The 26,274-nt window shown below is 46.8% G+C and overlaps 1 protein-coding gene across 3 annotated transcripts in view; it reads right to left on the bottom strand.

The window, feature by feature from the left end:
- The window catches only part of PNPLA7 (patatin like phospholipase domain containing 7), a 2,986,886-nt gene that overhangs the window by 2,460,338 nt on the left and 500,274 nt on the right, over positions 1-26,274 (bottom strand). For all 3 annotated transcript variants that reach the window (XM_069609797.1, XM_069609798.1, XM_069609799.1), the window contains 2 exons: positions 19,732-19,820; positions 18,712-18,852 (listed from right to left, as the gene is read on the bottom strand). In XM_069609797.1, the coding sequence (XP_069465898.1) occupies positions 18,712-18,852; positions 19,732-19,820 (230 nt within the window). The remainder of the gene's footprint in view (positions 1-18,711; positions 18,853-19,731; positions 19,821-26,274) is intronic.

The following is a 26,274-nucleotide window of genomic DNA, read 5'->3' on the forward strand; positions in this document are numbered from 1 at the left end:
TATTCGAACTAAGAGGAACATAAGAACTGCATATAAAGACTGTAAAGCAACAAACCTACGGAGTCGCAGCAGGCCTGGATTCCCACAGGGGGGCTTGCACCAGTGAAGTAACTTGGTCGCTGCTGGCCCCCACCCACATCTACACGCCCCTGCCATGAGGAGCAGGACGGAGAATCCACCTTTTACAATATTAAGGTGAGTAGAGGGCCCAAGGGGGAGGAAGGAGTTGAGGCCAAGGGAGGTGGGAAAACAAAGACAATCTGGTATTGAATCCAGCTCTCCTATATTGCAGACCCATCTTTAACCAGAGGCCTCACCAAGGGATCGGGAGAGGGTTCGAGAGTGCAAACCATCCAATCGGGGCTGGGTGGCGTCCCCGTGGATACCAGGTGAGCCTAACATATTACTGTCAAATTGATTTAATCCCCGGTTCTAAAACCCCATGTAGTAGAATCTATGCCTTAACCAATTTGAAGACATATTTGGATAACTACCTAGCCAATGGTTTTATTCTGCCATTCAAGTCCCCTATGGCCTCTCCTCTGTTCTTCGTGCCCAAGAAAGAAGGGAACCTTCATACTTGCATAGACAATCGTGCTTTAAACCAGATCACAGTTAAGAACAGATACCCCCTTCCACTCATTCCAGTGTTAATGGATCAAGTCAAATATGCAAAAGTCTTTACTAAACTGGACCTTCGAGGAGCTTACCATTTAGTGAGAATCAAAGAAGAGGATGAATGGAAAACTGTCTTCCGCACAAAATATGGTTTATACCAGTATCAAGTTATGCCTTTCAGCTTATGCAACTCTCCAGCAGCTTTTCAGAACTTTATGAATGATGTTCTACGTGAATTACTAGATGTTTGTGCTGTAGTGTATCTCAATGACATTCTAATCTATTCAGACTTGTCCCAGGAGCACATAACTCATGTGAGGGCAGTACTTACAAAGCTTCGGCAACGCAAGTTATTTGTCAAGCTGCAAAAATGCTCATTTCATGTGACCTCAGTGGAATTTTTGGGATTCATCCTGTCACCATTGGGAATTCAAATAGACAACAGAAAAGTTGAGGCAGTTTTAAATTGGCCTTCCTCCACGTCAGTGAAAGGAGTCCAAAGTTTTCTGGGATTCGCCAATTTTTATAGGCGCTTTGTGGCAGGATTTTCCCAACTAGTCCATCCAATAACTACAGTGCCTTCTTCCGCTTACCTTCCTAAAGACTCATTCTTTAAAAGATAGACACTCTCCTTCAAAGAATTATCGAGTTCTTCAGTATGCCAAGTTTAGCAACCATTTCAACGCGCCCCTGTTGAAAACAGGATATAGAGCTCCACAATTACAAAACACAGGTGAGGAGGGAATTTAGCACTAGAGTTAGAAGGGAGGAGTATGTTTTTAGGTGTTTATACACACCCCATCTAGTAGTTACCACAGTTAATAGTTTTTTTTTATAGCATATCTATTGTTATCGGTCTGTACTAACAGAAAAAGAATCCTAAAGGCTTCCAGGTATCAGGTCTACAGGCTGAAGGGGTATTACGCTCCCGAGGAGTCCAGGTAAGCGTTACAGGGATACTTTCAGGGATTCATTACAAGAGGATGACATCCACTTGCAGGGAGAGCTAGCTGGGGCCAAACAGGGAATGGAAGAGCTGGTCTCCACCATTGAGGACCTAGAGAATAGGTATAGAAGGGAGAATCTCAGAATTCAGGGCCTGGAGGAGAATGTGAAAGGAACTGACTTGAAGGCATGGATCCTCCGCTTCTTCAAAGATACTTTCCCAGGAGTAGTTACCGATCCAATCGCCCTTAACCGTGTGCACAGAGTGGGGCCATTACAGAAGCGTTCTCGCACTGAACCCAGAGACATTCTTATGAAATTTCATGCATACACAGTCAAGGAGGAAATCTTGAAGGCACCTAAGGCAATGGGGGAAATTACTTATGGTCACCCAAAACTTCAGAAAAGGTTGGCTTTCCGCCCGGTGACAGGGAAGTTGCGTCAAGAGCGAATTCAATATCGCTGGACATTTCTGTTCGGCCTGCTCTTCCCATGGGAGGGGAAACAGTGGCGATGTACCAGGGTCCTGGGGGTCCCTCTGGACAGAGCAAAGAAGAGGAGAGCGAGCGAGGATGGAGGTGGATCTGGGTCAGGGGCCTGAAAAGAGGTGGGGGGAGGGTGGCAGTGCAGGGGCCCATGTCGTGAGCCTGACTAAATAAGAGAGGTGGATCACCAATGTGATATGATGTAGTGTTGCATCTGCTGTTTGGGAACACACAAATTGTCTGGGTGGGCGGGGATGCCTCACTCGGGGGAGGGTGAAGCAGGCTTGTCTGGATGGTCGGGTACTATCATAGCTGGGCATATCTGCTTATATACACCTGGGTGAAGTATTTGTTTGCTATGTTTGTTGGGTCTTGTTGTTCTGTGGGTTGGTTGTGGGAAGCATTGATTGGCAATAGGTTTTGTGGTACAGAGGAAGGGGGATTCCCTTTAACTATGCAACCCCGGGGGGACCGGGTGGGATCTTGCATGCTTCTCATTGTTCTCTAGTGATATGGAACTGCGATGCTTAAGCTGTAATGTGAGGGGTCTAAACTCTCCAAGGAAGCGCAGTATATTGCTCCATAAACTAAAGCAACAACGGATAGATGTGGCATTTCTGCAAGAAACGCATTTAAGAAGGGCAGATGTGGGGAGGTTATACACCAGACAGTTCTGTGATGAAACCGATGATGTCATTACTCCTTTCCTGGCTGCAGCCTCTCCTCATGTGGCCAGGGCATGGCAGCCCCTACACCTGATCCTGTCCCTGGGGGTGGCTATGCGAAGGAGGATCACATGAGGGGATGCAACCCTCATGGGGGGAATTTGGCATCATCAGATGAGACATGGTATCCCCCTTTTCCTTTTAGGGAACTGCCCTCCATTCCTCATGCCTTAATGGCATATTCTGGAAACCCCCTTCAACAACCCACATGACTTGCGGATGACATCCCACAATATCTTGTAATGACAAAGACTGACCATCAATCTCATAGATATAAATCCATTCAAAATACTGCAACAAGGAGGAGTAATGGAGTTATGAAGATCACTAGAGCACAGAAGCCCACACAGCGCTCTGATTGTTCGAAGGAGTGGCACCGTGTTGGGAGCTTTAAATCCCCAACAGCTGTTGTAGCCGGAAAAGCTGATGGGAGCAGGCAGCTCCCGTTGGAAGAAGAAACGGCTCAGCGAGAACCTAACTGCATGCGAAACCCGCAGAAGAGAGAGGAGCAGATGGAGTGCTGCGCAACGCAGAAGGTCTGCTGGTTCCGCCGAGAAGGAGAAGTAGGAGAACCGGAGCTCTCGAGTTGCACGGACAGCAGAATGCTGCCTCCAGACCGCGGAAGCCAAACGAAGAGCGGAGAAAGGATGGGACGCTCACCCTACCTACTGGAGTGATGCAGCAACCACAGAAGCTTACAAAGGACGATGAAGCAGCCGCGCATAACCAGTGAGCCCAGCTGGGGAAGGTGGGACACAGGGGTGCGCCACGGCAAGTGCTGTGCTCCGTGGGAGAAGGTTTCAAGACCTGTAGAGGGGATTAAGAAAGGGTCAAACTGGTTATTGAAAGCATGGCAAAGGATGAAGCGTGCAGTATAACATGAGTCTAAGACCCACACCTGCAATTGAGACTTGTGAATCTTTTGCAACAAAGTCCTGGCAGGAGAGAAAACCAGGTATTTGCGAGACTGGGACTGACACCCAAATTGTGCGACTAAAGAACCTGGCAGGGGAATACACGAGGTGGTTCATGAGACAAAGAATCCTAGGGAAGACCCATGCCCTTCGGATTGAGAACTGAGTGAACTATGTAAGAAAGCCTTGGCAAAAGAGTATACCAGGCAAAGCCAATGCCCTTGGTATTGTGAATTGAGTGAACTGTTTAAGAAAGTCCTGGCAGGAGAGTATACCAAGTGTAACCAAGTCTGTAAAGTAAATTGCAAATATCAGGAAGAGGGAGCCATCTTCTTGAGCTACAAAAAATGTGGTTATAATTTTGGAACTTTTGTTTTGCTGGAAAGAAACCTGGGGAAGGCAGAGATTCCCAGGAACTGTGAATACCATCTAAGTGGAAGACTTTTTGTTGAAGTTGAATATTTGTACACTTTTCAAGACGTTACCCTTCACACTTTTAGAATGCGAGGGCCACAATAGGATTTCGGACACAGCACACTTTGCTTTGGGCGCCTTGGCATCGGACAGACCTTTACTTTTGGTTGAGAAAGGGAAATACCTCCTAGAGGAGGAGCAGCAAGGCATTTTACAACCCTCATAATTTGAATTAAAAGCCAACATGACTCCTCTGTGTCCATGTCTCATTCCTGGTTCATCATAGTACCCACAGCAGTTTTCTGCCACGCTTGAGAAAGACGGGTGTGGGTATCCTTATTGGGAAGAAACCCCCCCTTTCCGTACGGGAGAGGAGAAGCTTGATAAAGAGGGTTGGTTTCTCTTTGAAGCGGGTCTGTTGTAGGCGGCGCAGATAACCGTTGCATCTTTATATAGCCCAAGGTCGGGGCTGAATGATTTTCTTTGTGCAGCGCGAGGGGAGCTGATATTGCTTGCTTCAGACCATATAATACTGGGCAGAGACTTTAAATTGCCCATTGACCCCAACTGGGATGAATCCAAAGGGGGGATAGTGGGGAGTGGTAAGGCCCTCCAGAGACCTTCTCAAACAGATTGTTGATTCGCACCTGGCAGACATATGGCAGCATACCCATCTGGCGTCAAGGGATTATACTTTTTTCTCGTACACCCACTGCATGTATTCTAGATTACTTCTGGGTAGGCGAGGACCTAGTCTCTAAGGTGTATAGGGTTGACATTGTTATGTTGTATTAATGGATATTTATACTATGCACTACCACCACCCGAGTGGTCCCCTGGCGCTCTGGTGGATCTGAAAAGCAAGAGGATAAGGTAAGTTAGTAGGGCTTAGCAGGAAAAATGCACAAGAGAGCTGTGATGTGCTGTTGGCAGTTTCAGTTCAGTTTACACCATTCGCTGAGCGTAGCTGTAAATTTTCAGTCGGTAGTTGCCATGTGCTGTTGTGCGGGATTATGTGTGGTTTGTTTCGTTGTTGTGGTGTAGTGAAGTGCGTGCGGTTTGTTGTGCTGTACAGGTATGGTTGTGTTCTGTTAAGAGTGTGGGAGGTGTAAGCAGAGGGAAGAGTTTGTTTTAGTGGGGTTTGGTTAGTGGTGGTGCTCCCCAGTTTTGGCCACCTGTGGAACATGTTCCTGCCAGTATCGTGCATTGTGGTGTGCCAGGGGGGCCTCCCTCCTATAATCTGTGCAGAGTTATGGATTGTTAGCATGGCTATTTGGTGTTGGCGCCTCCTCCACCTCCTGTCGTACCCCCCGCACCTCATGTTCAGACTAATGGATGTCTACACCACTTTTCGTCGCTATTCAGCCCATGCCACGGTACTGATAAGTGTAACTATCCCTCCCAGGATGGCTGGGCACAGGTGCTGGAAGCTCAGCCGTGTGTGAGGAGACTGAGGCGGCGGTAAAGGAAATCCTTCCATCCGACCCGGTGGGCCCAGAGGTGTTGCAGTAGGAGCCCTTCAAGGCGTTTATACGGGGCATATTGATCTTAAAGGCCGCTCTGCTCAATAAACTCTGAAGGGAACAGACCACATTGCTCACTCAGGAACTAAGGAATAGGGTAACGAAGTATAGAGACACAGGCTCACACAAGGCCTTTCGAGCCTTACAATCAGCAAGCAAACAGGTCAACATGATGGTGTCAATAATGATGTGAGTCATCATAATACTTATAATTGAAACAACTGGCAGGTATTCCCCAGGGACTCACCGTTACTTCTGTTCCTCCTCCTCATATGACTGGCACCTTCCTGCAGGGAAAGACTCCTCTTCTTTCAAGCGGAGAGAAGAAAGTGAAAAGTCTCCCAAGTACTTCTTCCCCCCCCTAGATAAAACCAGGCAGGAGAAGAAATCCCAGGGAAACCCTCTGGGGAAGAAAACCCTGTGCCGAAGGTAGCGGTATGATGTCTTCAGTTGCAGACGGAGGTTCCGGTGCAGTCCGAAGGTCGTTCGTCTTGAAAGAGAAAGAGACTGGTAAGTATCAGCAGGTAAGTGAATAGTGGATATGTAAGATTTAGAGTAACGTAAATTACCCTTAAACAGGAACGATGTGTGGGAAAAGGTGCCAGTCAGCCTCAGGATACTTCTATGATTATAAAAGAGGTTGGATGAGAAACCGTGGGAAAGCAGAAAAGAATAATGGGAAGCCACGGGGAAGTCTTTACCTGAGAGGCTAATAGGGCGGAGCTAGGAGTTGTTATGGTGTAGCAGAGTCTTGCGTGGGCGGTCGTAATGTCGGGGTGACTTGTACCTGTACCTATGCGAAGGAAGATAGCATAGTGAGCCGGGAAGGAAGGAAAGACGGGAAAAGATATTCCGAAGAATATCGAATTAAGCTTACCGCGATCCGGAGCAAAATCGGAAGGCAGAGTTGGGTTAAAGAGGGACGGAGTCCGTGAAATCGGGAGAAAGGGAGGCAAAGGGAGCTGCACTAAAAGGGCGAGGCAGAACAGGAAAAGAATTAGAAAGCTGACATGTAATGTATTTCAAATCGTATAAGGAAGCCTAGAAGCGAACTTACGTAGCGTTGTGATAGCGGAGTAGCAACGCAACTCTGTGCTGATCTCGGAAACAGGTATACCAACTCCCGGGTAGGGAGGCAGCACTTCCTGGAAACCGGGTTGTGCAGAGGCTAGACCCGCAACTCCGGTTACGGCGGCCATCTTGTGAGTAAAAATGGCTGACACCCGCCGTCCTAAGGTCCATTTATGCCACAAGGACCACCGTCCTCGGACGGGCGTGACAGATGGAGACCGCCAAGGCCGACTTTTTACATCATTGTGTCTAAGCAAAAAATACTTTGAGGAAGGAAATAAAGCAGGGAGGATCTTAGTTTAGAAGCTTAAACAAAGTATTAGCTTGGGCGGATTTCTGGCATTACTAGTAGTAAGGGCGATCTGTTATATAGCGACAAAGAAATCTTAGGTGAGTTTGATTATTTTTTTAGGACCTCGTCTACGACCGAACAACCAGATCAGGCCTAGAAAATGGAGTTCTTTCTTGGAAAGGTGCCCTATATGCCCCAGCTTTCTCCAGAGCAGCGGGATCAGATTAATGGCACAATCACCAGAGAGGAAATCTTGCAGGTGATCTCCTTATTAAAGGTGGGGAAGGTCCCAAGTTTGGACGGTTTCACTGCATCTTTCTTTAAGCAGTTCTCTAGTAGTATATTGGAACGTAACCTCTCTGAATAATCTTTTATATGATGTTACCGCAGGGCATCTCAACACGAACCGTGGGGGAGACCAGGATATCCCTTATCGCAAAACCGGGTAAAGATTTTAAGGTTTGTACCTCCTACAGCCCCATAGCCATTCTGAATACGGACCTTAAGATATATGCTAAAATTCTAGCGTCTAGGCTCAAGGACGTTTTACCAACGCTGGTGGCAGAGGACCAGGCAGGCTTTGTGCAAGGACACCAAGGGGCTGATAGTATACAGAAAATTATAAACCTCATTAATATAATGCACAGAATGGGAACTCTGTCTATGCTCCTGGGATTGGATGCAGAGAAGGCATTCGATCGTGTTGAATTGCCTTTTCTCTGGGTAGTCTTTTGTAGATGCATTATGGGAGATGGCTTTATTAAGGGGGTGTTTTCCCTAAACTCATGCCGGTAGCTAGGGTTTCCGCTAATGGCGCTGTGTTGCAAGGCTTCACTCTCTCTAGGGGTACCAGGCAAGGGTGCCCCCTCTCACCGCTGCTATTTGCGCTAGCTGTTGAGCCCTTGGTGGCGAGGATTAGGGCTGAGGCAGGAGTACAGGGAATACCATATCTAGGCCCACACATAAGATAGCGTTATTCACAGACAACGTGATCTTGAACTTATCAGAAGCTGAACCCTCGATCCCTAGATCTTTGGAGATATTGGACTAATTTTGCGGGGTCTCTGGATTTAAGGTGAATCTGGAAAAGAGCGAGGTGCTTAACATCTCTTGCGGCGCAGATACTCTGCACTCCCTGCAAAGAACAGGTCCCTTAAAGTGTTGCAAAGGGGAAGTAAAAATATCTAGGTATCCATCTCACACTCAGCTGCGCTGATCTATATCAAGCCAATTACCCTAAACTGCACAAATCCATTAAGGCGGACCTACAATCTTGGGGGATGCAGCAAATCTTTTGGTTTGGTAGGGTAGCCAAGATCAAAATTAACATCCTACCCTGGTTGTTTTACCACTTTCAGGCTCTCCCGGTCACAGTCTCGACCTATACATCATTGAGGTTACAAAAGGACATTATGCATATGTGTGGAAAGGTAGGAAAGCTAGGATCGCCAAAGCAATCCTCTTTAGGTCTGGGGAAGGGGGTCGTATGGCGCTGCCGAATTTACAAAGGTATTATTGAGCGGCACAGATGAGGGTCATTCACGACTGGGTTAACCCCTACACGACCAAGGGGTGGTGGTAGATAGAGGTTGTTTCCGGCCAACCTCTCTGTTATACTCCTTGGTTGCTGAGGTAGGATAAGCCGCTGAGTGTGTACGAATTACCAGCTACCAGGGTAACTATGCAGGTTTTGGATTCTGCTGCTTCAGGCCCGAGACTCTCTTGTTTCACATCCCCACTTACTCCCATTCACTTCAACCCTAGCTTTCAACCAGCCTACAAGGGAACAGCCTTTGCCAACTGGAGAGAGGTGGGGGATGTGAATTCCTAGTACACATGTTTGATATGGGTCAAATTCGGACCTTTGAATCTTGTAAATAATCTTTTGGGGTGATGGAGAGGGGCAGGTTCCAATATTGGCAGTTGCGGTACTGGGTGATGGAAACTCCTAACAGAAAGGTAGCCAAAAGGACACTCACTGAGTTTAAAAAAATTATTCTATCGCCCATTGACTCCAAGAGGCTCATTATCTCGCTTGTATTCTTGTCTGAGCAATGAGGGAGTCGACACCGCACCATCGTATGTACATGCCTGGCACAATGATCTGGGAGTGGAAATCTCACGAAAAGGCTGAAGCGAAGCTTGGAAGGGTACGAAGAAATCAACTAGGAGTGTCCAATATGCAGAAAGAGGATTTAATTCCTAGTTAGAGGATATTTCACCCTGGATAGAATAAGGCACTGAGGCAAGGGGAAGGAAGATAGGCTATGTTGGAGGGGGTGGGGGTATGGGAACGTATATGCAAGTCTGGTGGCGATGCCCAAAGATCACAAATTATTGGTCAGAGACGGTAAGTACGCTTAATTGTACAACTGGAGCATTGTTACCGTTACATCCAATTGTCTGCCCGGTGGGCGTTTTCAAAGGGGGACTAGTGGTCAAACACTGCATGAACATTCCCCTGCTGTGAATGATGCTCCTCATAGTAAAGGCCACGATCGCAGCCTACTGGAAAACACTGAGACTGCCTACATCAGAGGACTGGTCGGGCAGGTATATGGTCAGTAGTGGCGACAGAGAAGGTAGTCTATTTCTCCGAAAATGAGGTTCAAACATTCTTTAGGAGGTGGGGCCGTTTCCTGTCCTATGCATGGTCCCACAATAAGGACTTTACATGCCCTTCTAGGTTGAGCACTATGGGCCTATTCGAATGCCCCTAGTGGGTGACAAAGACTTCTAGAGATTAACTGTCAGGAATCAGGATTGTATTATTGTATTCGGAGGTACCATTGAAATCAGGGAGGGCACACCAATGCTTCCATGTTATTGTTATTGTTTATTTGTTTACTTGTAGAGTAATATGGCCACATGCACCCGCAATAAGTGGGAGGCACATTAGTAGCCAAAGCATGAGTAGTGTTTGTAACCGTTTTGTGAAATTATGGAATGCCAATAAAAAGATTACAATATGGAAAGAAAAAAAAAATCAGGGTGCCAACTTGTCATTGGCTGCTGTCAGCTTGAAGGGCTGATCGGGAACAAGGTACTATTATTATGTCAGTGTCGATGTGCTTATTTACTTTGACGACTGATGTACTGTGGGCACTGTGGGCAATAGGAAGTAGGGACTTAGTCACTGGTGTAGCAGTAGCCCTGCAACCTCATGTGCCAGAGGCCCTCTGCACTAGTCAGTGCTAGGGCCAATCTATTGGATACGGTGGGCTGGCAGAGCGCCTCCAGCTCCCCTGTGCATGTCAGTAATAAGGACGTTCTCCCTGTTTCCTTTTTCCTGTCTGCATGGGAGCCGGAAGCCTGTACTGGAGAGAGCATCAAGCCTGGAGGTGGTCAGGAAAAAGTTATGGAAACATTTTTTGTATGTGTCTAGTATGCGTGCGTGCGTCTGAGGTTGTCTGATGTGTACGTATGTATGTATGTATGCATCTGTGAGTGCATGCGAGAGTAGAACTGTGTAAATGGGCTTATGAGTTCAGTGCAACTGGTGTGTATGTATGGGTGTAAACGCAGAGCAAATGTTCTCAGTGTGCATACAAAGAATCCAGTGTGAATGTTCTGGGTGTTCGTACTAATGAAGGAATGAGACAAGCTGTATGGGTGAGCAACTGGTCGGTGAATGGGTATTAATGTGTGCATGTGAGGCTGGTGAACAGGGGCATTAAAGCATTGATGTTTTAGAACAGTGACACAGCATGTTTTACAGGCATTTTTGGGGAAAGCCAACGTGATGAGTTTTAATCCGTGGGGGTCGGGGGAGAGGTGATTAAGGTGGGGGTTTCAATGGGGCAGGTAGCCTGATCATTTTGATACTGTGGCATGGCATGGCATTATACTATTATACTTGCATTAAGGGCAAGGCATGGCCGACATTATGTGTCTTATGATGGGGGGTATTTGGCAGCCTGCAAGGAGATGATGTTTTCTTACTGGGAAATTGTTTTTTTACTGGCATTAAGGGCAAAGTTAACATGAGTGTTATTAAATGGGACAAGCAGCAAGGAGATGTTACATTGCATTATTTAGTCGCGCAAATAATGGCATCATGGCGCTTTTCCCTTCAGTTCTCAAATATCTCTTGATTGTTCATTTTATATACTTTTCCGTCAAGGGATGTCTGTGGGGCACATGATATGGGGTTTCCCAAGTATTGACAGGGCGATCTCTGTGGGATTCATTAAAGATCATCTCCAGATGTCACATCCTCTTAGCCGCTGAGGTCCTCAGCCCAGTCTATGGTTCCCCAATCTGTGATTCCATCACAAAAGCCATATATTTGGTGCACAGGAACTTACACTTGATCCTTAAGACCACCGAGAGTCAGTGGAGTGCTTCACACAGGGCCTTCATTTTGTCATATTTTTTCAGGTTCAGAGCCAAATTGGTGGTCTCGTTAAGCAGTGTCCCTTGGTGTTTTGAGAAGGCTAGAGTACACCATGTTGCAATAGCCCTTGCCATAACCAGTGTTCAGGATTAGCTAGACTGAATGACTTGTAAGGGATGATGAACCTCTTGAGAAATGATAGCTGGTAGTTTGTCCGGCTGTCCATAGAGCAGACTTGTGGATTGAAGTCAAGCTCTAACTCACATATGGCACCTGGATTCTGACTTTCCGAATCGGGGTGGAGGCCGTTTTCCAGTGGCTGTGTCATTTAAAAGTGTTTGTGTTTCCAGTTGTGCCATCCATCGCAAGGATGTCCAGAGGAAGCGTTCCAAATGCAATGGAAAGATAAGTCTCCTGCCACCCATGCTCGGTGTCCTCCTTTTTAAAAAAAAAAAAAAAAAACATCATACAAGTCCAATTAAAATGTTATCAATGATGAAATTCGACTCCAAAAAATGTTCAGCTGTATTTTTATTCCCTGTATTCCACACCACAGCCTATATTTGTTCCAACCAATGACAGTCCTCCTGAGGACGAAATCAATGGTTGCATTAATACCCAGTTTATTTGTTGGTTGTATTTACAGCAGCGCACAAAGCCCACAGGCATCTAGGAGATAATTACAGGGAATGTAAGTCAGGCAGGGTACATGAATCTACAACAGATTAACAAAACAGTTGAGTCTTGAGGTTCTTTCTGAATGAGAAGTAGGAGGGGTCGGCCCGCTGGCTGGGGGGTAAATTGTTCCAAAGGGTGGCTGCGCAGGCTGGGAAGCTGGATCCATCCGTTTTTTTCCTGGCAAATCCTGTGTACAGTGAACAGGTGGCTGTTGGAAGCATAGCAATCTGGCAGGTGAGTATCTGTTTAATTTATGGGCAGGGTAAGAGGGTGCATTGTTTGAGAGGCAGCAATGTGAAATGGAGAGGACTTTGAATTTGATCCTTTCTGTGACGGGGAGCCAGTGGGCGTCTCTTCTGTCGCCAAAGACGTGGTCATGTTTCCTTCGATCCACAGCTGCTCGGATGGTATTGCTTTGTACAGTTTTAAGTGTGTTGAACTGCTTTTCTGATGTTCCAAAAAGGAGAGTGTTACAGTAGTCTAGTTTGAAGCCAATAAGGGCACGAGCGACTGCGATGCGGCTGTCAACTGAGACAAAGGGTTTGCTCGCGCAGATGAGATTGGTGGCATAGGCCGAGGTGGAGGCAATGTGGTTGACCTGCCTCAACATATTAAGGGTGGCATCCAAGTAGAGTCCCAGAGTTTTTACAGCAGAAGCTAGCGGAATGGCATGGCCATCGATAGGAAAGGAGTTGTAAGCAGGGTCCAGTCTAGCGAGCTCGGTTTTATATTCATTCAGACATAGGGAGTGGGCGGCCATCCAGATGGGTGTGGTCACCAGAAAGGGGGACCAGAATTTTAGTATCGTCTGCATAGTTGTAGAAGTCCACGTTGTTGAATAGGGGTTTAGTGTAAATATTATAGAGGGTGGGGAAGATGCAAGAGCCTTGTGGGACACCGCAGGAGGTAGGTGAGGGAGATGCGGCGGCTTCACCAGCGACAACTCGAGAGGTTTTGTCTGCGAGGAAGTAGGATATCAATTTGGTGGCTGCGACAGAGAAGTGAGCTGATGTGGTGAGGTGGTGGCAGAGAGCCTGGGGGTTGACCAGATCAAAGGCGGCTGAGAGGTCAAGGAGTAGGAGGAGGAAGATTTTGTCTACGTCGTTGTAGTCATCAAGTTTGTTTTTAAAAGTCCAGAGGGCTGTTTTGGTGCCATGTCTTGGGCGGAATCCAGATTGTTGGGAGCTGACAATATGGTGGGATTCCAAGCTTTGGATTTAGAGGTAAGCTACTGTGAGGAAACAGTAATGATTCCCCCAGAAAGCCTGACCTGGGACCCTTATGTGGCCAGGGAAAGGCAGACGCTTTCTGATCCTGACCCTGGGGTGGTGTTCTGTGGGAGGATCACATGAGGGCGGAAGCGGGTCAGGAGGAATGGGAAACCTCCATGCTCAACTTTCCCCAAAACTCCAACCTCCTAATGGCGCGTTGCAAAACAGAAGAAGAAAAACTAACATTGCCTCTAAGGACTTCAAGTCCCATAATTCCCTAAGTACTGGGACAAAGAAGAGGGCTAAAAAGGTACAAGACTGCAGGAATGGTCAGATCCTTAATGGAAATGACCCACACCTGAGGGAGATTCGAGACGCTAAAAGGCCCCCTCAGGTACAGGCCATAGGAGGAGGAGAGAGCAAGAAGCAGAAACAGTATGAGCAGGAAAATGTTGATTTGTGTAGGCAGTCAAGGCAGAAAAGGCCGGGACACTGTTCGGCAGAAGACAGCTGTCGGTCCGGAGATGTTCTGTGTCTCCAGTTGCCTGAAGTACAGAGGTTGAGCGTGCAGGAGGTAAGCTTGCCCTCTGATGACCTGTTCTGCAGAGGCTGTGCAGTGAAAGAGAGGGAAGCTTTCCTTCCCAGGAGGCTGTCTCCAGTGGCTGGCGTGCACCAGAGGGCCTCGGGAGCAGGAGAAGCTCCAAGTGTAAGTGGCGCGAGCGATGGTGTACCCGGAGAAGCAGTTCGCTGGGTTGCGAGGAGCCGCAGAAGTCCAGAAAACAGCAAGGTGAGGGGAAGCGCAAGACTTACCCAGTGAATTCACAAGCTGGTAGTAACCCCAGAGCGTTCTGTACACGCTTGCGTGTTCAAGGCGGACGTTCAACAAGTAAGCAGCACTCACGTATGAGTGAAAACAGACCAAGAAGTCATTTTGGATACCAAGCTATTTTTGTTTTATTTTTATTTTTTTATTTGTATCGGCTGAATTAAATCAACCTTTCAAATATATAAATTAATATATCAACAAAGAGAACTAACAAAAAAGATCATACATTAAAGCAATCAGATTTACACATTAGAACACCACTATGACAATCAAATATGAGAGTTAAAATCAAGAGTAAAACTGTGCATGTACATAGAATAAAACAGAAACATAAAACAATTGAATTCACAATCAGAGAAGGACCAAATTTGGACAAATCTTTGGCACAATCATCATTAACAAACGTGAGTAGCCAGACAACAATCATCACTATCATTCAATTATATGGCAAATAAAGGCACTATATGTCATCTGCTCCATCTTCCAGTTTCAAGCTGATCAAAAAATTAACAGTTGCAATTTGTAGTGGCAAATTGCCTGAACTGAGGATAATAGACCAGCATTCTCGTTGTGTTACGCTCCCCAAGTATTTACAGTGTCTAGAGAAGCTATTAAAAAGCAGAGACAGCCACATTTAACAAAACCAAATGACTGTAACTTTAAACGTGTGAGTTTGTGGAGTATCAAGCAACCCGATGGGGCGATATTAATAAGAACTAATGCACACAACCATTGCCCAAGCCAGGAGAAACTACAATTAAATCCATTCAAATCCAACAGATATTGCCAAAGGCAAAAGGGGGCTGATGACAGATCCATAAATTGTGAAACTTGTTGCCCATACTTGGTATAGCATATAGCAATAGCTGGTATAAAATCACATTACCAAATCCAAGGGAGGAGCTGAATACGACTCTATCCTTGTCAGTGTTTGGTTACTGGTGCAGTGGAGAAACAGGAGTGGCGAAAAGGCTGCCCTTCTGGAAAAGGTTATTCAGAAGGAGAGGAGAATTATTTGCAGAAGTATATTAAAGAGCACCAATGTGCATTTTATTTTCCATGAAAAGGTGTTAAAAGTTTGAAGCTGCAAAATGATGAATACTGTGAAGCTGTTGTGAACCTCTTGTCAGTTGATCTTTACCACAGAAGCACTTGTTGTGAAATTCTGTTCAGGCAGGGGAGTATACTCGGATGGCACACCTTTGGAGGAGTAGGCCTGGCATGGGAGTAAACTAGGTGTGAACTGTGGTAGTAGGCATGGCATGGAGGTAAACCAGGTACAAGTTGGCTAAGTACTATAAAGTGGCGTTGACAGAGACACTTTATGTTGTTTAAGGCGCTGAAGAAAGAACTTTGTCAAAACTGCTGTAAAGGATTTATAATTATTCAGAACTCCTCAGCTGTGGCAAATCATCCCGACAAAGACAGTCACTGTTGCTATATACGAACTGAGAAAAGGTTCTTTATTTTGAAGAGGATAAATGTTACTCTTGTGTAAGCAGGAGAAAATAACCTTTTACTTGTCTTTGTTGAATCATTGAAGTGTTAAGACTTTCTGTTGACAAGTTGAAGTTGCAAAGAACTGTGTTGGAACTTTCTATTGACAAATTGGAGTTGCAAGAACTTTGTTGCAGACCAGCTTTTCCTCATTTCTTTTTGCGACTGTGGAGCAGAAACCTGCTAAAACCTGGGATGGAGAACTCACCCAGGCTATAAGGAGAGACTGTTTTTACATTACAAACTCAATTCTTATACTAAGTTTGTTCTCTTTGAACTGCTGTGCATTACCTTATTTATTTATTGTATCTATAAGTGTGGGGGACAGATATCCTTTGTTAGAGTGTTTCCTTTAGTTTATTTTAGGCAGACAATTATAGTGAGGCGTTTATCCAACTTTCTAATTTAATAAAATGGCATTTGTTGAAAAAGCTTCACAAAGTTGTCCGCCTCACATTTCTGACCCCTCGCACTACTCTGTCGATAGTTTTCAGTAGAAAGGGGACAGTGGTTATAGGCTGGTAGTTGGTGGGTATGGTGGGGTCCAGCAAGGTATTTTTTTAAGGACGGGGACACCCATGATTCTTTCAGTGAAACAGGTACATGGCAAGATGCAAAGGAGTTGATGATGGAAGCGATGACAGGAAGCAGGGGTTTGGCGCATTCTTTTACTAGGGATGCGGGGAAGATATCACCTTTGCACGTAGAAGGTTTAAGACCTTTTATTATGGCAGCAAAGTCGGCAATGGAGATGGGTTTGAAAGTGAAGGGTTGAACTTGGGCCTTAGGGCCAGAAGAAAGGACAGGTGCCCAGGTAGCTAGTGTGTGGGGGGTCCTGGAGTGGATTTTAGTTGACAGGCTGGTGGTTTTATCCTGTGAGGGCATTTTGAACGTCGTTGCACCATTGGTGGAAGGAGGTGTAACAGGAAATTCAAATTCATGGAGACTGGTAAATGGCTTGCGGGAGATAGAGGATGCAGTGGCGATCCGGCCCGATCGAGCAAAGGACTTCGATAAACCAGGAGCGGTCATGCCTATGCCTAAAGTTTTTAGCTTTGCAGGCTTTCAAAGGGGCTAGGGAGTTGACAGTGTTAGTAAGCAAGGTGTTGCAGTAGTTGGCCAGGGCGTCAGTGTCAGATTCTTGGAGTGGGGGTGGTTGATTGAGAAGGGGGAGTAGCATGGCACAAGTGAGGTTGCTCATGCTATGAGCAATAATGGGTGAGGGGTAAGGGGATATTGACTTTGGGGCACTTGCTAGAGCAAGGGAATCGTGAAAGAAATGATGTTGTGGTCCAACCAAGGGCAGAGTTGGTTGGATGCAACAGAGCTGTTACAATTGTGGTCCAAGAGCCAGTCCAGGATGCAGCCATTAAGATGAGTTGGTGTCTGGATACACTGGGTGTGTCCTGCGGCCCGAAATAAATAATAATAACAATAATATGTGCTGCAGGGGAGCTGGCTAGGGCAGATGTGTTAGGATCCGTAGGATCGCCAACACCTATGTTGAGGTCTCCTAGGATGAGAAGTTGGGATGTAGGTTTGAGACTGAAGGATATGAGCTGGATAAGCTCTGCTTCAAAGGTAGCGAACGGACCAGGAGGTCGGTAGATAAGGTGAACAGTGATGGTGGAGTTGGGCGAGTAGCGCAATTTGGCTGAGATAGCTTCACATTGAGAGAGGCAGGTGGAGGCTAAGGCATTTAGTGCGAGGGAGTCTTTGTAGATAAAGGCGACCTACCACATTTCTTGTTGCATCTGTCATTGCGCAGTATGGCGTAGCTGGGGGGGGGCGTGGGGTGTCAATAGATAGAGAGGGGCCGGCAGAAGGGGTGAGCCAGGTTTCTTACAGCCAGGATATCGTTATTTTTCACGATAAGGTCTTGGATTTCAGTGGCATGTGCTACCATCGATCGTTGAATGATTAGGGTGCAAAAAAGGGCAGTGGTGGGGGGGTTTTAGTAGGCAGAGGGCAGTTGATTGAGGAGGAGAGCTGTCAGAGGAAGTGCAGTAGCATGTTAAGGGCATGTGTGTTCTCAAAAGTTCCAATACAACAGGTGTTTTAAAACCTGCACCCCCAGTGGACAAAGAAAGTGGAATGCCGATCTTTGTGGGATTCACTGTCCACTTGCTAGACTCCGTCCACATATTGCTAGACTCTGCCCACTTACATCGACCATGAGTTTTAAAAAAAAGCAAACACTATGGTGTAATGCCAGAAATGGGCGTGCATTCTGAAGGAAGTTCGGAGGCTTGGTATCCGATGCTTCTTTTCCGTACATGCGGCAAGACGTTGCCAGGGATTAATACGACCTTTGGAAACAGGGTTAAAACTGTTTGTTGGTGGGCATTTTGTCGCATTCATCTCCAACACCGATCCTTGTCCGTGATCTTTGCTGGAAAACTTGTGACTGGACCACCACAGTCTTTGATTGGTGGTTATCAGATGTACTGGGATGTAGGACATTAGACTGCATAAAAACAAAACGTGCTTGCGCAAGGGACACATGCAGAATTGAATAACCAACTGAAAATACAAAAAATAAGAACTGTGATATTACAATAATGTATTTTCCTTGTTTCTGAGCTGAAACACCGTCTGACAGAAAAGGGGCAGGTCAAATTATTGTGGCTACACGGCATTATCACGACCCACCTTAACTTGTGCATGGCTTGAAACACACAGTGATGGCGTCTTGAAAAGACAGGGGACAGGTGGCACAGGGAGGGTTTAGAAAAAAAACTGATATAAGGGTTGTCCCTATGAAAGGACATAGAAGAAGTCAGGAACAAGTGGCACAAATGGGGGCTGGGTTGGGAGGACAGAGTTCCCCCCTCGTTAGCAGCCACAGTGGCCACATCCAAAGGCAGGTTCAGCGACCTGGACTTGCATATCTGGGGAGCACAAACACAACCCCAAAAAGAGAAAGGAGCACTGAGGAATGTTAGGATGGATGGTACGGCCGGTTGATCCTGCATAGGTGGTCCAGGGAGTGGCAAAAGAGAGCTGAGTGATAGTGTGACACCCATTTAAAAGACTTGAGCTAAAATGGCCCTGAATCGACTGAGCACCCTTGTCAGGCTGCCATCCGATTGATTAGGGCACAGATCGGTCTATTTCGACATAATTCAAACCCATTACCTGGAGTATTACACGATGAACCACTAACAGGACCTTACCGAACATTCTTCAGCATGTACAGAACTTCTGATGGCAAATGGGAATTCTTCACATCAAACTCGGTCAGATCTGCTTCGAGCAGCGATGGCGGGGGCTCTTTAGGCTGCAAAGTCGGGGACTCTTTTTTGAAACGTAGAATCCTAGGGACAATGGACAAAACATGTGAATCAAACAGGTGCTTTTCATTACTTCTGCTGCTACCACGGGGCATCTAAAATGACGGGGGCTATCTTAATTGAAAATTAAGAGAAATCATCCAATAAAACAAAGAAAACATTGGAATGAGTCTCCTTTTCTTCAGATTTTTGACTGGTCCATAGGCAACTATGTGTTCTAATTATTTTTTATGCCGGAGATGTGCCAAAGGCCTGAAACATGCACAAACTTGCTTGAAAAACAACTCTGATACAGTGATGAGTTAGTTTGAGTGTCACGTTTCATATGTTGAGACAAGAACTTCGAGCGACGGAGGTAGACACTAGAAGCGAACCACAAAAGAAGCACAACTGTGTGGTGTGTGTGGGCAAAAGGGTCAGTGTAGATCACTGCTAGCACTGAAACAACAGTATGACTGGGATGGGTCTGTGGGAGGCAAACGAAGAGCTGGGGACAGGACAGAAGGTCCAATGGGATGCACTGGATAACGTCTACATAGTGCTTGCCTCCCTTTAAAAGAAGGCTACCTACCAGGCAAGGCAAGTGCATGAAAAGTGGCATACAATCAGGAAAGCATGGATAGAAGGGGAAAGTAGAAATGCAGCAGGGAGGGAACAGGAAGAGTTTGGGAAGGTGGTTGTAAAGGAGCAAGTGAGGAGTTGAAAACCAATAGAGATGTGCAAAATAAATGGAAACAGGTTACACTATAAAAGTAATTAACAGGATATCATAGAATTCAATCTAGTACACAACATTCACTGCTGGGGAAGTACAAGCCTCTCCTACGTTTGCCACCTCATCACAATTCAATTCTATTAGAGAGCACAGTCTTCAGATCGATTCTAAAAACTATGCAACAGTACCTTTTTGCCAATGTCAAAACTCGTGCCCGTTTCCTCATCCTGGGACGTGCAACCGTGTTACCCACAAGTGTGGTAGGAAGTGTTGACACCTAGGAAGATCAGAAAAATATAATGCTCATTTCAATACAAATGCACGATTACATACCTCTCCTGACAAAGCTCTCATTATAGAATTGTCTTGCCATCTACCAACTCAATGGAAGGCCTGGGTCAGGAGAACATATATTTATAAACTTGGAAGAAGGATTAGAAAAGCTTTAGGGCTGACAATATACCCGTTGAATCGCAGCCAGTGAGACATGGCCAGAACACGGTTTCTGAACTTAGATAGGGCTAGACGAAGAATCGCAATGGCTCACAATGACTCACAGGGATCTCATGCCATCAGAGAATGTAGACCAGTATGTCAACGAAAGGCAAGCATCGATCGAACTGGAATGTGGGGGCGGTGGGGAGCCTGCATACGTATAGGAAACTTATGCAGTTACACAGTCAATCACCCCTGCCCTTAGCAACCAGTGGCAGCTCCATGCGGCTAGATTAGCAAAGGTTCTAGGCAGGGCTCTAGATAAGATTTTGAAGTGGAGTTATTTTACTTCCTCTTTTTTGAAGTTGGGATTAACATTTTTTAGGCGAGCAAAAACATATTTTACCTCTCACATTTGCAATGTATACTTCTTTGCACCAAGTAATTCATGCATATTCAAGTATATGCATTTTTACTTAGTTCCTCTTCACATCAGGCTGTAACAATACTAGTAGTGACTCCATCCTGTGACACCGCTCGGCTGAGACCACAGAATGGAACCTGTTTGTGGAAGGAATATTGTGGGTGCAATATTCCTTCCACATGTATATGTGGATGCTTTGTTTCCTAATTTATGTTGAGAATATTTTTACTGCTTATGTTATTTTTAAGAGAGATTTTTGCCTGTTCTTAGGGAGTAAAAGTTGCTCTTATGCTGCTTATCGGCAGGGCTAGTTATAGGCCCCTACATGTGTACTGGGATGTACAAGTCAAGTTGGCCTGAGTTACCCACACGGTAAGGCCATCACAAAGGGAGGGATCAGGAGGGACAGTTTGGATTAGGTCTCTAACTCTCAGCAGGGGGAGGGGAGTACTTTTGTAGCGAGTGTTTTTATTCATTAATTTTGCTTGCCAGTCCACCTAGGGGACCTGGAGCTGCTTTACGTTATTCCTGATGCTTACCATTAATGTGTTGATTCCTTTCACTGCTGTAAAACCTCCTGCCAGTCTCACCTCTCAGACTGAGTTGGGCACTGCACAATTCACTAGACAAACTGCAAATGTTTTTTTTTTTTTTTTTTTTAACAATTTTTTTATTATATTTCAACCAACAACACAATACAGACCAAATATACAGTACAAGATGCCATAATACAGTTTGAATGTGCACATTATACAATTTGATCTCCGCTCCCCAAAACCCACCCCCCCTACGAGCCCATCAGGTTTGTTCACTCTGTGTTCACGCCGTGCGGTGGGGTCCGTTCTCCATTGGAATCCACCAAATCTGGCATCGTTCCAAACAATTCTGCTATCAGTGATTTCCAAGCCAGTAGGGTTCCCACCTCTTCTCCACCTCCCATCATACTGGACTCCTGCCATGCCATAGTCTCTGCTTCCGCCCACTTTTGCAATTCCTTCCACCATATCTCCACCTGCGGTTTGTGACAAGCCTTCCACCCCATGGCAATCCTCCTCTTAGCCAGCACATATGCCAAGTCCTTTAATCTGTTAACATGCTTCAGTTTCTGCGATCTGGGGAACCCCCCCAGTAGGCAGGCCCAGGCTGATTCTACAACCAGTGTGACTCCCTTGTCCGCCAGTTTCGCCGCTATCTCGCTCCAAAAGCGCCCCACCACAGGGCATGACCAAAACATGTGTGTCATGTCAGCCTGTTCTTCATTGCACTTGGGACATGCTTGTCTACCTACATTTTTAAATCTTGATATCCTCAGGGGTGTCATGTACGCCCTATGCGTTATGTATAATTGTATTTGTTTCAGCCTAGCGTTTCTCGACACCTTTTGATGATACCGCAAAGCCTGCTCCCACATCTCATCTTCCATCGGGGCTCCCACCTCAGTTTTCCAATCTAATCGTAGTTGCGTTGGTTCTTTACCAATCCTAAGCATCAGCATGTCATACAATCTTGAAATCTCGTGCCCTCCCTCCGTTATGTCATATATTGCGTCTACAATACCATCCGGCTCTGCTTCAAGAATAGTTTCGGGCCAAGTCTTCATAATTTCCCGCGCCACTCTGTGATATGTAATATATTGACCTGCGTGTAAACCTGTTTCCTCACCCAACACTTCAAAACTTATGATGGCTCCCTCCCGCTAAACATCTCCCACCGTTGCCAACCCCACTGATTCCCAGTGGTTTCTGATCATCCTCCGCAGTTGCACATCTCCCTTAGCCAGTGCCACCAGCGGTATTTGCGGGGAGCACGGAGCCGGGATTTCCATCATCCTGCACGCGCGGCGCCAAATCCTCCACCCGAGCATCATCATTTTGGGGCGCCCTTGCATTACTGTTTCGGATAACCAGATCACTTCCTTTAAGTAAAATGGGGCGCAGTCTGCACTAAACAATCTAAATTCGGGGGTACTTTCATCCGAGAGCCATTTAGCAACGTACTGCAATTGGCCCGCTACGTAGTAGGCCTCATAGTTGGGGAGCCGTATCCCTCCTTTTTCGTAAAAGTTTTGCAGTTTCCACAATGCCATCCTGCACCTAGTTCCTTGCCACAAAAAGTCCCTGCTTATACTATTAAGCTTGGCAAAAACTTCCCGGGTATGAGGTGTGGAATGTTCCCGAAGTAATGCAGAAGTCTGGGCAAAACCACCATCTTAAGCATTGCACTGCGCCCCATCATAGCTAGCGGCAGCTTCCCCCAAAATTGCATACTTTTCTCTATTTTCCCCACGGCTATCTCCGTGTTGTGCTTATGTTCTTGTTCAACCGTATGATATACATCTATCCCAAGGTACCGAAAGGTATCAACACCCCAAGGGGCTTGCAATACCGGCAGCTGTTCTGCGGGGAGTCCCTTATAGTTACCCAACGGGAAAATTACAGACTTCTGAGGATTCACAGCTATTCCAGACAGCCCCGCATACCGTTCCATAACCTCCAAAATATACTGGAGATTCTCCTCCGGATGCTTCAGGTACAATAACATGTCGTCTGCGTATAGAGAGATCAAATGTCGCTCCCCACCCACTTCGATGCCTATGGTGTCATACTGCTGTCTGAGGTATATAGCCAAAGGCTCCAATGCCAATATGTATAGCATAGGGGACCACGGGCATCCCTGTCTAGTACCTCTGCCTAACCGCCATCTCTCTGAAATAACAGCTCCCGTCTTAACTCTAGCAAGCGGCGCACTGTATAACATCTTTGCCCATCTCACATATCCAGGCCCCATCCCATACTCCGCCAGGGTCGACAGCAGCCATGGCCACTTGACAGAGTCGAAAGCCTTTACCGCATCCAAGGACACCACTGCCATGTCACCCTCATTCTCCCCCGCCCATTCAATGACTCGGTGGAGTCGCCTGTGATTATGGGTTATGTTCCTGTTTGGAACATAACCCGTCTGATCCGGGTGTATGAGTTTGTCTATGACCCTTCGTAGTCTGTTTGCCAAGACAGCTGTTAATATCTTGCTGTCTTGATTCAGCATTGATAGTGGTCTGTAGGAGCCACAACTGTGCCCAGGCTTATTTGGTTTAAGGAGCGGAATTATAATTGCTTCCCTTAGCGACTCTGGCAGTTGTCCCGTCTCAAACGCTTCATTTAGCATATTCAGCATCGGAGGGAGCACCTCTGCCATGTACGCTTTATAAAACTCGCTCGGAAACCCGTCCGCCCCTGGGGCTTTACTAGTAGGCAACTGTCTCACCACCGCTTCTAGCTCCTCTAAAGTGATTGGTGCATCCAACTCTTCCCTCTCTTCAGCACTTATCCTGGGCAGACCTATATCTTCGAGTGTTTCTTTTATCCTCTCTTGATTATCCTCCCCAACGTCCCCATACAATTCCCTGTAATACATGGCGAATTCCTGATTAACTCCCTCCTGGGTGTCCGCTACACTGCCGTCTTCTCTTGTTATTGCCCTAATGGTGGGTCTGGGGGTTTCGCTCTTATATAACCACGCCAGAAGCCGTCCTGTTTTGTCACCACCCGCGTGCTGCCTCTCTATGTATTTCTTATAATTCAGTTTACACAACCTATCCCAATGCTCTCCACACGTCTGTTGAAGTTGAAGTATCCGCTCCGCATTCGACCCGGTATCACCATCCTCCCTTTGTGCTTTTTCCAAATCCCTCTCAGCCTCTTGTAAATCAGCCAGGATACCGCCTTGCAGACTTTGGGGCTTTGCTATGGCCACGCCTCTCAACACTACTTTAAAGGCTTCCCATAACGTGCACGCCGAGTATACACTGCCAGTGTTTTCCTCAAAGTAATTTATGATCTCCTCCCTTACCTCTTCTTTGAACGCAGGATCTCTAAGCGCTTCCGCTCGGAGCCGCCACGTCGGGATCCTTGCTCTTGGGGGGCAGTATTGCCAGCAGACGATCAAGGGCGACTGGTCCGACAGGACTCTCGCTTTATATTCCACCCGTACCATTTCAGTTATTAGGCCTGACGTAGCAAAGACATAGTCTAGTCTAGTGGACAGCTGTTGTGGGGCCGAGTAGTGAGAGTACTGTCTTTCTTGGGGGTGCTTCATTCTCCATACATCAGTCAGGTCAAAATCATTGAGCAATGCTTGTAACACCCGTGCCGCCGGGGCAGGCTTTTCCCACTTCTGATCTGATCGATCCATCCTTGGATCTAGTACACAGTTAAAATCCCCACCCCAGATTACCGCACTTCCCATGCACATACCAAGGTTAGCACTCAGGGTTCTGAAATACATCGCTGTATTCTGATTGGGAGCGTATGTATTGACTATGCTTATCTCTCTGTTCTCTATCAGGCCTCTAAGCATGACCATTCTCCCGTCCGCTTCAGCAGTTTCCTGTAACACATGAAAGGGGACATACGAGGCCACCCAGATAAGGACCCCCCTAGCATAAGCCGAGTATGTTGAGCCCACCACCACTCCTTTCCATTTCCTCTTAATCATTTCCAGTCTCTCTTTTGTCAAATGGGTCTCTTGTAATAGCGCAATGTCTATCTTTTGTCTTCGCAAGTATAGCATAACCTTATTTCTCTTCAAATAACTGTTTAGACCCCTAACATTCCACGTCATGATTTTAAGGTCCCCCATGGCTTGTCATGATTTCCCACCCCACCCCGGCCGCGCAATCCACTACTCGTACCCGTTCTCGTCTATTTAGGCTCGTATCCCAGTTCAAACTTCCCTTAACTACACACACCCCAAACTCCCCTCCCTTCCCCTTATCCCGCCCAACCACACCCAACTCCCCACACCTCCCACCCCCCATTCTTCCCCCCAACTCCCCCAACTCCCTCCCCAACTGTTGCCCAGCTCCATCCCTGGATCTCAGGCTCCCCCGCATCTAGCACTTTCTGGCTTCCGCCTGTACTCGATGCTCCGCGGGGTAAGGCCGCCCTACTGGCTAGCCTACTAGGACTAGTATGGGGGGATAGGGTGCTCACATCCTACCGCTCCTACTAGCTATAAACTCAACGCTCTCAACTGTACAACTACCACATATGTATACACTTTGCTATATTCAAGTCTCTGTGTTCGCCCAAGTCCATGGGATCTGCCTCAAGTGCCACCCGTACCCAGTGATACCTTCAGCCATAGCCATCCTCCACAGTTCTAATGGATACCCACTGCACATTATGTCCCCGTCCATCCAGCCTCAGTTTCTCCCCCATCCGAGAACCCCCACCCACTTACCCCCCAATGTCCACGCCATCGGCTCCTCAAGCGTCATTCTCTCGACGATCCCGACCAGCATCTTGATCCGGGCAACCCTGCAAGTCCAACCATGATCCCGCATCCTCCGGTGTATAGAAAAAAAACGCTTTGCTCTTGTGTAGCACTTTCAGTTTCGCCGGATACAGGAGCATGTATTTAATGCCAGCTGCCCGCAGCCTCCTCTTGACGGCCGCGTAGCTATACCTCTGCCTCTGCACCAACATCGTGTAGTCCGGGTATGCCGTGATGTTTGCAGACGCCCTCTCTATTGTCCCGCCCTTACGGAAGTATTCCAGGATCTTTTCTCTATCTCTGTAATTTAAGATCCTCGCAATTATTGGTCTCGGTGGGGCCCCGGGTCGTGGTTTCCTCATCAGGGCGCGATGCGCACGTTCCACCGCGAACCCCTGTGAGAGCTTATCTGCTCCTATCTCTTGGAGGATCATGTTCTCCACGTAGTTAGTAGGGTCTTGGCCTTCTACTCCCTCCGGCAGGCCAACCACCCGAATGTTATTTCTCCTCGCCCTTCCTTCTGCCTCCTCAACCCGATTCTCGAGATTGGCAACCTGTTGCTTTAACACATGGACCTCTTGCGCGTTTTTTGTACTGA

Source organism: Ambystoma mexicanum, chromosome 8 (assembly GCF_040938575.1).
Source record: "Ambystoma mexicanum isolate Mex_15411 chromosome 8, UKY_AmexF1_1, whole genome shotgun sequence".
Classification (NCBI taxonomy): domain Eukaryota; kingdom Metazoa; phylum Chordata; class Amphibia; order Caudata; family Ambystomatidae; genus Ambystoma; species Ambystoma mexicanum.